Raw genomic sequence first — 13,290 nt, 5'->3', positions numbered from 1 at the left:
CTCTCGGCCAAGGATACTTGTTGCACGGCTCTCTGCGTGGTGGTGTCTGGGGACTGGGACTCCTTGAGCAGCTGCAGGATCTGCTGGAGCCCCTGCTCGTCAGGCTTCCACTCGTACTCCATCTTGGCTGTCTGGAAAACAGCAGACAACAGGCGGCCGCGGTTGGCGGCACGGCAGGGCCCGGGCGGGGGCGGGCGGAGATGAAGGAAGGCCGGGCCAGGGAAGGGGCGCGGCAGGGACTGCTCCGCTCCGGCTCTCGTACCCCCACGCACCCCAGCAGTCGCCGGATACACGCAGGACACCGACCTGTTCCCGCTGCCTCCGCGCCGAGCAGAGACTGAGTCACGACGAATTTGTGATCCGGCCCGAAGAGCCGCCTCGCGTCCTGCTGGGTCCTAGCGCCGGGCACGGCTCCGCCCGCCCGGGCCGCCTCGGGGCCGCCGGCGCCGCCGTCCGCCTTTCCCCGGTGCGTCCCACACTGCCAGGAGCCTGCGGGCGACAGAACGCGAGCACCTCAATCCTGGCCGACGGGAATCGGGGAGCCCCCGGCTCCCACCCCGACAACAGACAGAAACCTCTAGCGAACTGGACAGGCGAGGGGCGAAGGGGCGGCCCCGGGCCCGGCCCGGCCCTCTGGGATAGCGCCCGGCAGCGAGTGCCGAGGCTCCCGCCTCCCCAAGGAAGAGAAGTGCGGGCGCGAAACCAAACCCCGGAGTCAGGAACGTGGTACCTGCTGCACTTCTACGTTATTTGGCTGAGCGCTAAGCAGATTTTAGAAGTTCCAGATTCCACGTGTGAAGAGGGAACGGGACGAAGTACGCAGGGAAGTAGGGGGAGGCTGGGGCATGCAAACTCCAAAAAAACTACTTTGAATACCTACTCTACCTTAAACTTAGCCTCAAATATCACGGGAGACCTCAGGTTAAAATTGACCCTCTCTCTCTCTCTCTCTCTCTCTCTCTCTTTATATATATATATATGTATATGTAAAATATGCATTACACATGTATGCATGTACGTATATAGTTATTGTATAAGAATACATACTGTCAAAAACGATGAAATGAAATGAAAGCCAGTAATTCCCTGTTTTTATATAGTCTTACTTTTAGTCATTGTAAGCACTTTACTTGACATGAAAACTAGTTTCTGCTGTTTCTGCTGCAGTACAGAACTCAGTTGAAACATTGCACATCTCAGCTATAACAACTATTCAGAGGCACTGAGATCAGGGAACAATACTGATTCCTAAGAGTGCATCCCAGATAATTTTCTATATGGCTCTTTATCTTACCTCCCCAACACTGACTGTCCAGTCCAAGGTGCTAAGAAATGTCCTTAGTGTCCTAACTTTTCTTCAATTACTATGTGATGCTATTCTTGAAGGAGACAAATCATCATCTCCAACAAAACAGCAAAAGGAGCCATCATAGGCAAGAAGACAGGTAAAGTACTTATACTACATATGAGGATGAGTACAGTGAAAGAGACTTTTTGATGAACCAGGAAAGAATGCACATTAGAATAAGAAGCAGAGAAATATGCAGAGAAGTATGCTGTGTATCATACAAGATAAAATCAATGGAGAGAACAAAACCAGCTTATTAAAAAAACATAACCAAAAACCAGAAATGAGATCTATTTATTAAGGTCTTCTGTTTTAAAGACTGCTGTAGGACTTTTTTGGAGACTACAAAGGCTGAGCACCTCTTGAGAGTTTACAGCACCAAAACAAGATTAAATCAGCAAGGTAGGTATATAAAGACATGCCACTACTTAGAAGGACAAAATAGGACAAGATTCACAAGAGATTTTTCTGATCAAGATGAATTTCCACTCATTTCCCTCTACTACAGGAACATGTCAAAATAAAAGGATTTTGATCCAGACCATTAAAATTGGATGTTAATGGCTCACACTGTATAGGCAAGAGAGATCTTTCTGGGATGTATGCATAGCTAGAACAGATGAAAGCTGAAGTCCAACAAATCAGGGAACAGCTAATGTGGGCCTCATTCACCTAACTGTGCCTTAGCAGTAAGGCTGTAGAAACTTGATTTTTGAGGCTTCTGTCCCACATCTGTCCAGTTTGTTTGAATTTGATTAGAGCTTCAAAAGTTACTATTCAGAAATTATGGCACAAGGATTATATCTGTCTAATATTTTCTGGAAACCAAGTGTGCTAAAGAAGAACAACATTAAAGATGGGAAACAAAGGAAGAGATCAGAAAGAAAGATTGAGAGATAGAACAGGAAAGAGTAGGCAGAGAACCATGCTATGGATCCATAACTAAGAAGAATGTAGGTTTCCTTTCCAAGAATATAACTAGAATTCAATCCTTGTAAGAATTTCCATTTCTGCAGTGGAAAGGACAGAAAAAAGCCTACAAGTATGAATGGGACCTTCTACAGAAGACCTCTAGAAGACATGTCTAAGTGCTTTACATGATCATCCTCCAAGACAGGTAAGAATCAGTTATGAGACATTATCAAGATGAAAAGGTATTCTGCAAGATGAGGTATCTCTTTCAGCATCTATATATAAAACCTGTATAAAACCTGAGGAGGAACCTATCTCTAGTTCTCCAAATTATGTAAGGAAGTAGAAGTCAGAATAATTCAACTGAGACAAGAAAAGAAACTCCAAGTTGAAAGCTTTACAGAAAAAAAGGGAAAAAATTTATTATTTCTGTATGCTTTGCATTTATATATCTATATGCTTTGCCCTTTTAGTTTTCTACCTGTTTTCTGCCTGTTTTCCCCAAGCAAAACTCTTTTTGTATAGAAAGGAAATCAGAAGCAGTGTTAAGCAAAGTACCCAAAGCATGAATGCTACCCTTCAAAACACAGCCTGGTTCATCCCACTTGATCAGCAAAATGCAGCAGAATTAATTTGACACACTTCATCAATATATGTTACAGAAGTTCTCTAATAGAGAAGCCTTGAACAAATGCTGAGGAATATTTGATTTTTAAGTTATCCAGACTACAGATGTGATGCAGTAGCCATAATCTACAGTTATCACAATGTGTAATATGGAAAACAAACAGAACAATTATATTAACCTATATCTCTAAGATATTTCTTTCTTCACAGACCTTGCACTTCCCTACTTAAGTGTCCTCAAAAAGGCTATAAAAATCTCCTGTTTTCTTGACCTCTTCCATTTCCTTCTCAGAATTCCCCATTAATTCAGGCTGAAATGACACATACTTAGCATACAAGAAAATAAAAGAAATGGCTGCAGTACCTACTGCTGGTAAATGGTTCAAAATCCAGGTTTTTTTAGAGTAGTAGCTGAGTGTATGAGACAGGCTTTGATTCTTGCTTCTTCCCAAGGTCATTAGCCCAAATTCTTTTCTGCAAAGTGTCGTTACTATCACATTAGAGTGCATTTGGTGCTAGGTGTTTTAATCTCTCCTGTTGCTTTTCATTATGTTGTAAACAGATACTAACAGGAACTTGAACTAGAATCTGGTTTCTGATCAGCAACATGTATTAATTGACAATTGATACTCAAAAGACATATAGACAGAACAAACAGGAGATTCATAATAGAATACCCATCCCATCCTTCCACAGTCTCAGTGGACTTAAAAAAGAAACATGGTGCAAATCTGCAAAACTGGTGCAAATCCCTCCCAACAATCAACCAGAAAAGAGACTGAGATCTGCACTGTTAGGAAGATATCCATCAAAAGCCATAGACTCCATTTGAAAACCACAACTTTTAACTGCCAATGGTTTTGCAATTAGTTTCAAATAATTACTCTGTAATAAAAATTAATTCTCCAAATAGTCCTAATTTCAGAACTGTTAGACAGCTTCAGCCACTTTACCCTTCAGAAGATTTTCCCCATTTTTTAGTTTTATTCCATTGGTAATATTGGATTTTTTTTCCTTAATTTTGAGAGAATTCTAATAGTAATTCTAATACCTTCTTGTCATAAAATCCAGGCATTTTAACCTGTAATATTAATAATGCTATTTAATAATGCTAACCAATTATTCAATCAATCACTAAAATCCTGCCTTCTGAATTTCCACACAAACTGCTTACAGTGTTTCTCTGCATAGATTGTATGCATAGAGGAAATAACACATATTCCATACTAGCTTTCCGTGTAAACACTTTTATGTCAAGCTAAGAGTGATGCAGATCAAGCAAAGCAGAAAAAAGCTCTTATAATGTAAAATAAATGTGTTTATGTGAAGGAGATCATGCAGAATAGCTACTGCTATACTCTTTTGCAATGCCTTGTGCCTGGAGACATGCCCTAAGCTTTCACTTCAAAAGAATACTGGTAGGTCTCACATCCCACCTATCAAATGAGCATCCATTCTAAAACACTTGGTGCAGTGAGTTCAGCCATAGGATACAAGATTACACAATTTATTACACAATTAATTTGAATAGTCTTGTTTGCTTCTAATTTGACACCGTGAAGCACCAGAGAGGTTACTGAAGAGATTATATGAAGATTGTTTGAAAGGATTTTGTGTTCCAGAGTGAAACATCTGTGAAATTAAGTTTCCACTTTTCCAGAACTGATTGGTTATGACATACATATTGTTTTAAACAGAAGCCCAAGCAAACTTTGGAACATATTTTTAAGATGGAGTGTCAACATTACTTTGTATTTGTTTTGAGTTGCATAAAAATAAGTGTCAGAAGAGGCTTTAAGCTTACTGTTTTCTAATGCAACACTAACCAATTCCACTTTTGCAAGTGTATTTCTGATGAAGGTAGAACTTTGTGGTTAGGACTAACATAAATGATATTAAGTTGCCAAATGGAGCGGAATCTCTTCCTGGTAACTACAGTTGCAATAAACCTATCATTTTTAAAGAGTACTTCAATGTCACCCTGGATGACAAAAGGCCAAGAGAAAAACCACCTGGAAGATAAACCGAATTCAACATGATCCATCATATAATCATAAGCCTTGCACTAAAGAAAAAAAGTTTTATGGAATGTACTGAACTAAAAATGTGCCTCATAGGTAGGGTTAAGACTATCTTAATAATTTTTTCTCTATCTGTAGACAGAATTCATTCTACCTCTGAGGAGCAATGTGACAACATTCAAAGCAACAAATACATGGGCTTCCAGGTAATATAACTTCAGATTTGCATACTGTTAATTGACCTTTGTTTCCTACTGTTATTCATTCTCTCTGGTCAGTAGGTCTAGGAGCAGAATAAGAAGCTGAAGAAAGTGAGAGAAATGTTAGCTTTCTACCCTCTTGAGACAATTCTGGATAGAATTTGTTTTGTTTTATGTTGTGGATGAAACTAGAAATTGTGTATGTGTACAAATGCTCCCATAGTACAATACCTTAAAATGAAACTGAACTTCAGTTTCCTAGAACACGGGCATTTCAATATTTGAGGCAAATAAATCTGTAACGTGATTTTGCTGCCTGTGGAACTCCATGAATTTTATTACAGACTTTTTCAGCGCATATCTACAGTTACAATAGCATATCTGCTCATGAAATCTGTTACACTGTTGCCTGTGTGAAAAGGAGAGCAGTTCTGGCTCATTGATGTTGCAGTGACCATCCATGATTTCATGGCTTCTTTTCTCAAAGGTGAGAAGAAGTATTTCTTTTTGCAGATAATGTCTATAAAAGCCTGCACTGTGGAATCCCATTGAACAGATGAACAGTGTTCAGGAAAACTGACAGCCTGTAATTCCCCTCTACTGACAGAAGTACATTCCCTCTTTATTTAATGAATACCTCTGCTTCTCATGCATCAAATGACCGTAGTGCAAAGAGCACAGCAATACAGTTTCCATATATATGAAGGTATAAAACCATGACACCATTGCAGATAAAATGGATGACCGGCCTCAGCAAGCACTAATATTTCTTGCTTTGTAGAACAATTAAGACTTTATTCAAATTAGGATAAGAAACACCAACATATAGCACAGGCTTACATAGATGACTGAAACCCAAATCTCATTCTGTTCATGGGGTAAATTAGACACAACATTTTCAGGGACAAAAACCTGCAAGCTTTCACCAACTAGAATATCATCACATGCATTTTGATTTCAAATTTTGCTTTTACAGAGACAGAACACCATTCTTCATTAAATGTCCAGCTGAATGAAGTAGTAGACAGTGCAAAAACTGCAAAGATCTCTAGATTTAAAATGCCTTTGATCAACTGATCTAGACAAGGATGCACCATCTCTTCAAATGTACTACTATGAGAGGACAAGAGGAAATGTCCTTAAGCTGAGACAGGTGAGATTCTGATATTAGAAAAAAACTTTCATAGTTAGGGTGGTCAAGCATTATAACAGGTTGCCCAAAGTGGTAGGGAGTTGCCACCCCTGAAGGTGTCCAACAGGCATCTAGACCTGGCACTGGGTGATGGGGCTCAATGGTTTAGGGGTGACAGTGGTAGTGCTGCATGGATGGTCGAACAGGACGATCTTTTAGTTCCCTTCCAGTCTTGATGATTCTAAGATACTATGATGATTTCATTTCCACAGCTAGAGATACTACGTGGAAAAATAGTGTGTGGCTAATTATTTGCCCCACTGTAATCACACATTTTGGATACTAAAATGGCAGCACATGCTTTTAATGCTGGCAGTCAGAAAGCAATCTAAAACTCAATGGAGAGCTGTTTGAGAAAAACATCAGCTCATGAATTTGTGACAGAAAATACCAGATCAATCAGCTGAAATCTTACATGGTAAAGGGAGTAAGTAAATGTACAAAAGATGAAAGGCATAATTCTTGAGAGTTCAGTCTTACTTCACCTCTACTGTCAAGTTTCATGTCTGAAATCCAACATGTGCTTCTTACCTGCTTAAAATTTTTTAAAGCATGATTAGTGTCAAGTGCATATGAACCCTATTCTACCCCCTAGTTAAAGTTTACAGTAAGACTTCTTTCTCTGAGCTGTAGGAGGCAAAGCAGCTGGTATCTGCTGGAGGAGTTTTGTTGAACTTCAGTTTTTCTAATTGGTAACTCAGGCTTCCCCAAGATTCAGATAAAAATCAAAATGACACACAGCTTTTGAACCTGTTCCTCATGATTGATCAGAATGCAGACTTTCAAAGAGATCTGAGGAAAGTAGCAGTTATAACTTAAAAATGAAGTTATGGCTGAAAAAACCCTTTTACACGGATGGGTATAAGGCTGTGAAGAAAAGATATGCTGTCCCTAAAATTCTAGCATTCACTTTCTTTCACTTATACATTCACTTCTATCAATTAACAGAGATTAATAAAAACAAAGACACTAACAGATGCATGATTCCTGTTTTGACTTACTGCATGGTTGAAAAGGTGGTCTTAGCCCCCACAAATCTTGGAAGGAAAGTCATACAATGAGAGACTCCATGTTCCTGTTCCTCACACAATGGCTCAGCCAAGACAGACAGGGCCTTTGTGTGAGGCCTGGTGGCATAGGCACGTGATAAACATCTGTTGCTCTTCTTTTACAATAATGTTTGCAGACAAAATCATTCCTGCTAATAAAACCAGCAAATGTAAAGGAGATTACACCTTGTCATGGGACAGTGCCAAATCTGGGGAAGTTCTCATCCCTGAAAAGAATGCATTGTTTATTGAAAATTATTTGCCATTATTAAAAAAAACTTAATCTAAGTAAGTGGTGATCTGTTTTAAGCTAATTTTGAAAAAATCTGCACTATGCTGAACCAAAATATATCATAGTTCTCCAACAGCTGTCAATATGTAGGTGCTTATAAACCAACCAACAACACTATCTTAACAATCATAAACAATAATAATACATTAGAGGATAAAAATTAGGAATCTCATTAAATAAGAGAAACTTCTTGAGACATTTTGCCTGCAGAAAGAAGTAACAAATACAAGTTAAATGGCATATTTATCACTAAGTATATTTTGATGCATAAATGAGGTTAAAATGATCTATTGTGGAAAAGCTAAATTAAAACCAAATACAAAAATTTAAATCTTTAGGCCTTCCAATTTCAATTATTTAAATTAATTATTTTACAGTGTTTAAATCATATCACTGTCTTTTTATAGTATGGACCCAGTCTAAAGAAACCAACTGTAAAGAAAGAAAACTCAAAATACTGAGAAGTCTCGTCTGCAAAGCCCATCAGGCATAATTAGGAATTCAGGGTTCAAGGTAAAAATGATACTGGGAGCCTTAAGACCTGATTAATCAGGATTACATTTTATTTTTGCTTCTTGGCAAAATACCTTGCATTGCAGGATACACAGAATTCAGCACCACACACTCACCTACTTTCCTCCCAGACTTTTTCTGAACACTCTGTGTTTTAAAACCTTTACACACACAACATACACTAAGACATGCAACTGTCAGTGACACTATAGTGACACTGTCTGGTCTGTCATTGGTGACAACACTGGTGTTTGGTGATACTTGCAGTACTGACAATAGTAGTGCTGGCTAAACCATCATCACTGGTCATTGTCATAGAATGCCAGTGTATAGAATGCCCTGCTGATGAATTTCCTCACTGCAGTGAGTGGCTTATCTAAGGTTCTTAAGATGCTATTGCCTCAAGGAAATGGCAGTATTTCAGTTTCTGTTAGTCCCTGTGTGTCTCCAGTGAGCAGTTATCTGTCCTGCTTAGGGATTAAAGGGGGAAGTCATATATGAGCTGGTAAGTGGACAAGTGAAAGATCTACAAACCTTCAGAAAGAAACTGGAATTCTTATCCAGTGAGTATGAGTATAGGGTGTTCTCTAACCTCTAATGTCAGATAAATATTCCAAAATTACATCCTTGTGGAAAAGAGCAAGCAAATAATTACTGATCTGGACAGGAGCTCCTTCCAAAAGAGAATGTGTTCATCAGTGAGAGCAGTCAACTGCTCCAATCATACACATAAACAAAAGGGTGATACACTACCCACCCTAATCAAAGAAGCAAAACTTTCAAGGTAACTAAGCGAAGAGGACTTACTGATCTTAATGAGAATGCTAAAGAATGACTGCACATCCCTTTTCAAGCTTCAGATGAAGAAGGGAGTCAAAAGCAATGATGGATAAAGGCAGAAGTACTGCCACCCCCAAACGATTCCTGCATCTATATACACAGTGGGATTTGCAGACACACCAAAATCAGTTTTTGCTTTCTCTGAATATCAATATTTTCAGATGGTAAGTAATTATATGGGTTGAGTGTATGATTGTTTAATACAACAAACAGTGATGATCCAAGTGCTTCAAGATTAACTTGGCAAAAATTTGGTGAGACAACTACAAAAGAACAGAGAAATGTCTGTCTTATTAAAGACAGATTATTCATACAAATTTAAACAGTATTACAAATTGCTAAAGAAAATTTCCAGGTTTTATCTGACCAAAGCAATAAAACTGACTGGATGTTGTGGCAAGGAAAGCAGTATAATCTTAGGAGTGAAGACTATTTCAATTAATAAATGCACAGTGAATATCTAACAGAAATGACCAGTAGAAGAATGCTTCAACTTTTTCAGTTTAAGCATATCCAGTCATATTCTAAATACTCTTGGATATGACATCTGAAGATGAGGTTTTAGAGAGGTCTCAGACTTCCAATTAAACAAGATATTCAAGTTGCTTCAGTTTGAAGCCAACAGACATCACAGAAGAAAACCTAAAGAGTTCTAGAGATTTTCATGGTCCTTTCCAGCAATGAGTGTTAAGAGATCACTGACTAATTACAGGTAGAGAGTGGACTTATACTTCTAGTTAAAATAATTGTACAAATACAGGGAGCAATTTTAAAACAAAAGTACAGCAGTTTAATTCTTAATGTATTCCCTCATTTCTAGCCTTTTTTTGAAGTACTCACAGCTGTGAGATCACTTTTGAAGCAATGTCGAACCACTGTACAGGAAATTGCAAGGCAGTCTGAATGCAATTCACCTTACCTACAACTCCTATGCTGAAGTGGCTACTTAGCTGTTTCTGCACAGATATTGTTACTGTACACATTAATGATCCCATAAAATTCCTTGGGCAGTTTAATGCAGCCTTAATCAACTTGATACCAGCCTCCTTAGCAATTCTTTTACCTTTCTGGTAAAAATGCAGCATTTCATGATAGAAGAAACATTAGAAACCAAAAATTAAATTAAAAGTACATTATGCATTCAGATTAGAAAAGTGACATAGACTTAAAGAATCTTAATATATAAAAATGAAATTACATGAGGAATTTGAGATTAGTTGCTGTAATCAGTTTCTTAGTCTAAATGATACATATGTAAATTAATTCCCTTAAAATGCTACTAACAAAACAACCAATACAAAACAAAAAAGCCATCAAGGCTTTTAAACTATTGATTTTCTTTTTCCCTTGCCTAAAGATAAAAGAAATTTAGCTAACAGGGAACTTGTAATTTAAAATAATTCAATTTACCTTAAATGTACAGGCCATTTAATAAGTTGAAGGCCACTTAAATACATTTTTAATAAAAACCAGTTGCAAATCACTTCACCAACTCACTAAATAAACTTGCTGGCATTCTATATATCATCTTGGTCTTAAGAAAGTAATGCAATCAGTGAAACATAAAGCTATGAGGAATTTAAACTACAGTCACAGGTTGCCTATAGCCAAGACAATAAATTAACATCTCTCCCTGATACAACAGTTCTTACATGTTATCATAATGCAGAACATGGGCTTTTTTTCCTGCTAGTGATCCTCACCTTGAGGATCAATTTATTGATCTGCAGCATGCTTTCTTATATGATGCCCTTTAAAATGTGTAATGCAAAAGGTATTCCAAGATACCTTCTGCCCTTTCTCACATTTTATGTGGAAATTTTTCTTAGGTGAAATGATCACAGAGGTCTTAAGTCTCTCTCATACTTCTTAGTTTCCCTGTACCTCCCTACTGTAAAACATTTATATTCTGTTTTGTAATTAAGTTGTAAATCATATGTAGCAAAAGGCTGTTTTGTTACACACATGACATGTTAGAACCTCATATGTAGAGCTTCTGGGCACTACCATAAGTAAAAATTAAATACAAAACTACATATTAAATTTTTAAAAAGGAAAAAAAGAAAGGGAAAAAATGAAAAAGGAAAAAGGAAAAAAAGAAAAACAATAAAGAAAAAATAGAAATTTTAAAAAAGAGATTTTCTACATAATAGGGCAGCCAAGTTTTTTTTTAATTTCTTTCAAATTATCTTCAATAACAAAACTGACTGTTTGATAATGTACTCAATGATGGTGTATTATATACAAATAAAAACACTTTTATAAAACTTGGTCTTGTCTGATGGTTTAACATGGAGTGTGTTAAAGCTGTCCAGCATGGATAAGACCAATTTAGGTTTTTAATATTTTTTTAGGATTTCAAAATCAAACATAGAAGTCTAACTGAAGAAATCAGAGGTTAGTTTCAGATATATTTATAGATAAATTAGCATAGTCTTAAAGGATATTTGTATAATAAATAGTTTTCTCTATTTAACTCTTACTGAAAATGTGAACAGGAAGCTGAACTTCACTCAGGTAAAAATTTGTTTCCTTTTTGTGAGACCTACCTATAACAGGGCTGAAGTAATTAATCTACATACTACTGTTGCAACTGAGTAATGAATTTTATTATCTTACATTGATATAATCTTCTGGAGAACCCAAAGATTAAATTGCAATGAAAATATTAACTACATCTAACCACTCTGAACTTGAGGTACCTCTTTGTAGACTCCACAGAAGATACTAGAAGGGATGTTGCAGAGCTCAAAACCATGTTAGAGAGAATAATGAAAACAACAGTAAGTTTTTTTTAAATCAACAATTTCCCGTCATTGACCTACTTCAATTCCTTTTCCAAGGGACTCCAAAAGCGTCTCTGCTCCAGACACATATATGGTGTCTGTTTTCTCACATAGAAGCAACGAGTGCAATTAAATGAGTCTTGTGTTCTTGTTAATGTGAGTCCCATTTGTTCAAAAGCTCCCATTCAAAGCTCATCTTGTTTGGTTTTAACTACTTTTCATGGGCCAGATTCAACAACTGAAGCTTCTGCCTCTTACGCAAAATTAGTCTATTTGCATTGCACTTGATGGACTGCAGTCACTCCTGATTTCCAAAGACAGGGCTCGGGACTTGTCTGCACAAGAAAGAATAATTTATTTTAATTTAAGGTTTGTTTTTTTCCCCTGATAAATTGACTCAAGCAAAATTGATGTAAAACAGACTGAAATATCTGTTTGGATTTTTGCACTGATTTAGCTTATCTATTGGAAGAAGCAGATGCATGCTTTTTAGTCTCTGATGAAAATTACTTTTGCCTTTCCATGCTTATCTGCTACTGATTTTTCTTCCTCATCTATAAAAGAGGTGACCAAAGCATAGTGCAAATGCCACTTATTCCTGCTTCTGTGCCACATTCAAAACTTAACTGAGCCACAGCTTCTGGGTCTCACTGCTCCTATACAGCCAGTACAGCAGTGGCCCCATAAAACCTGTGGGAATAGTTAGGAACTATTGCAGCCACCACCCACATTCAACATAATGAATAGCTCTCCTGACCCCACAAAGAGTGCACTTCGGGTTCAGGATTGAAAAGAGGACCAAGACATGGTGAAGTAGGAAGAACAGGATGAAGGATGTGCATGTGTACAGGGGAAGCCAAGGGTCCACATTTTCCTTTCTGGAAGTGAAGGTTGATGATATGGGTAAGTGGAAGAGAAATGATGTGACTGAAGTCCGAAAAAAAGAAAAAACTTTTACGGGTGCAAGAACAGATCAGAAAGCTTAAATGTGAGCATTGGACTGCAATCCTAGCTTGAATGATAGGAACATGCAGTAGGGAAGGTGGAAGAAGAGCCATAGACGAGGTTCTGATTTGGCATGGTTAGAAAAGCATGTGACTCTGGATGCCAGAAGTGGCTGATGATGATCATATACCTATCAGTTTGGGAACTTCTGGTCTGTACTGTCACACTATCATTTCTGCAAGTGTGTTCTTTCTGAATTCTAAGACATATCTGAATTGTCGCATCTTTGTACCACCTACTATCCATTTTCTATTCTCTGCTGAAAACATCTTGTCTTGCCTTTCCTTCTTTCATGTGTAGCACTGACCTAATATTTAAACTAATGCATTTAGTGGCAGGCTCACCATACGCAGCACATTTTCAGTGTTTCAGGATATCTCATAATGACTTGTAAAAAATGCTCTACAAAATTAAATTATTTAATAAGAAAATAATTTTAGAGTAATTTTCTGTTTCATAGTCAAGGTTTAAAACCAAAAAGTTTTTTATAAACGCAAATTTTATT

At 37.6% G+C, this 13,290-nt stretch overlaps 1 protein-coding gene and 1 long non-coding RNA gene across 3 annotated transcripts in view; one reads left to right on the top strand and one right to left on the bottom strand.

Annotated features, from left to right (window-relative positions):
- TNPO1 (transportin 1) overlaps window positions 1–447 on the bottom strand; it is a 52,505-nt gene extending 52,058 nt beyond the window's left edge. Inside the window, exons 1-2 of one of the 2 annotated variants that reach the window (XM_079330294.1) lie at window positions 307–447; window positions 18–131 (exon numbers count right to left, since the gene is read on the bottom strand). In XM_079330294.1, coding sequence (XP_079186420.1) covers window positions 18–122 — 105 coding nt within the window. In that variant the 5' untranslated portion in view covers window positions 123–131; window positions 307–447. Of the gene's footprint in view, window positions 1–17 lie in introns of both variants that reach the window. The other variant, XM_079330295.1, reaches the window with a different exon arrangement.
- A 625-nt stretch (window positions 448–1,072) lies between these two features.
- LOC306814312 lies at window positions 1,073–9,666 on the top strand. The gene is made up of 3 exons (XR_013777141.1): window positions 1,073–2,465; window positions 5,051–5,114; window positions 5,463–9,666. It is a non-coding gene; the product is annotated as an uncharacterized lncRNA (long non-coding RNA).
- The last annotated feature ends 3,624 nt before the right edge of the window (window positions 9,667–13,290 follow it).

This window comes from Erithacus rubecula, assembly GCF_903797595.1.
Source record: "Erithacus rubecula genome assembly, chromosome: Z".
Lineage (NCBI taxonomy): Eukaryota > Metazoa > Chordata > Aves > Passeriformes > Muscicapidae > Erithacus > Erithacus rubecula.
Note: the sequence above shows the minus strand (reverse complement) of the source record. Positions and strands in the feature narration are given on the sequence as shown.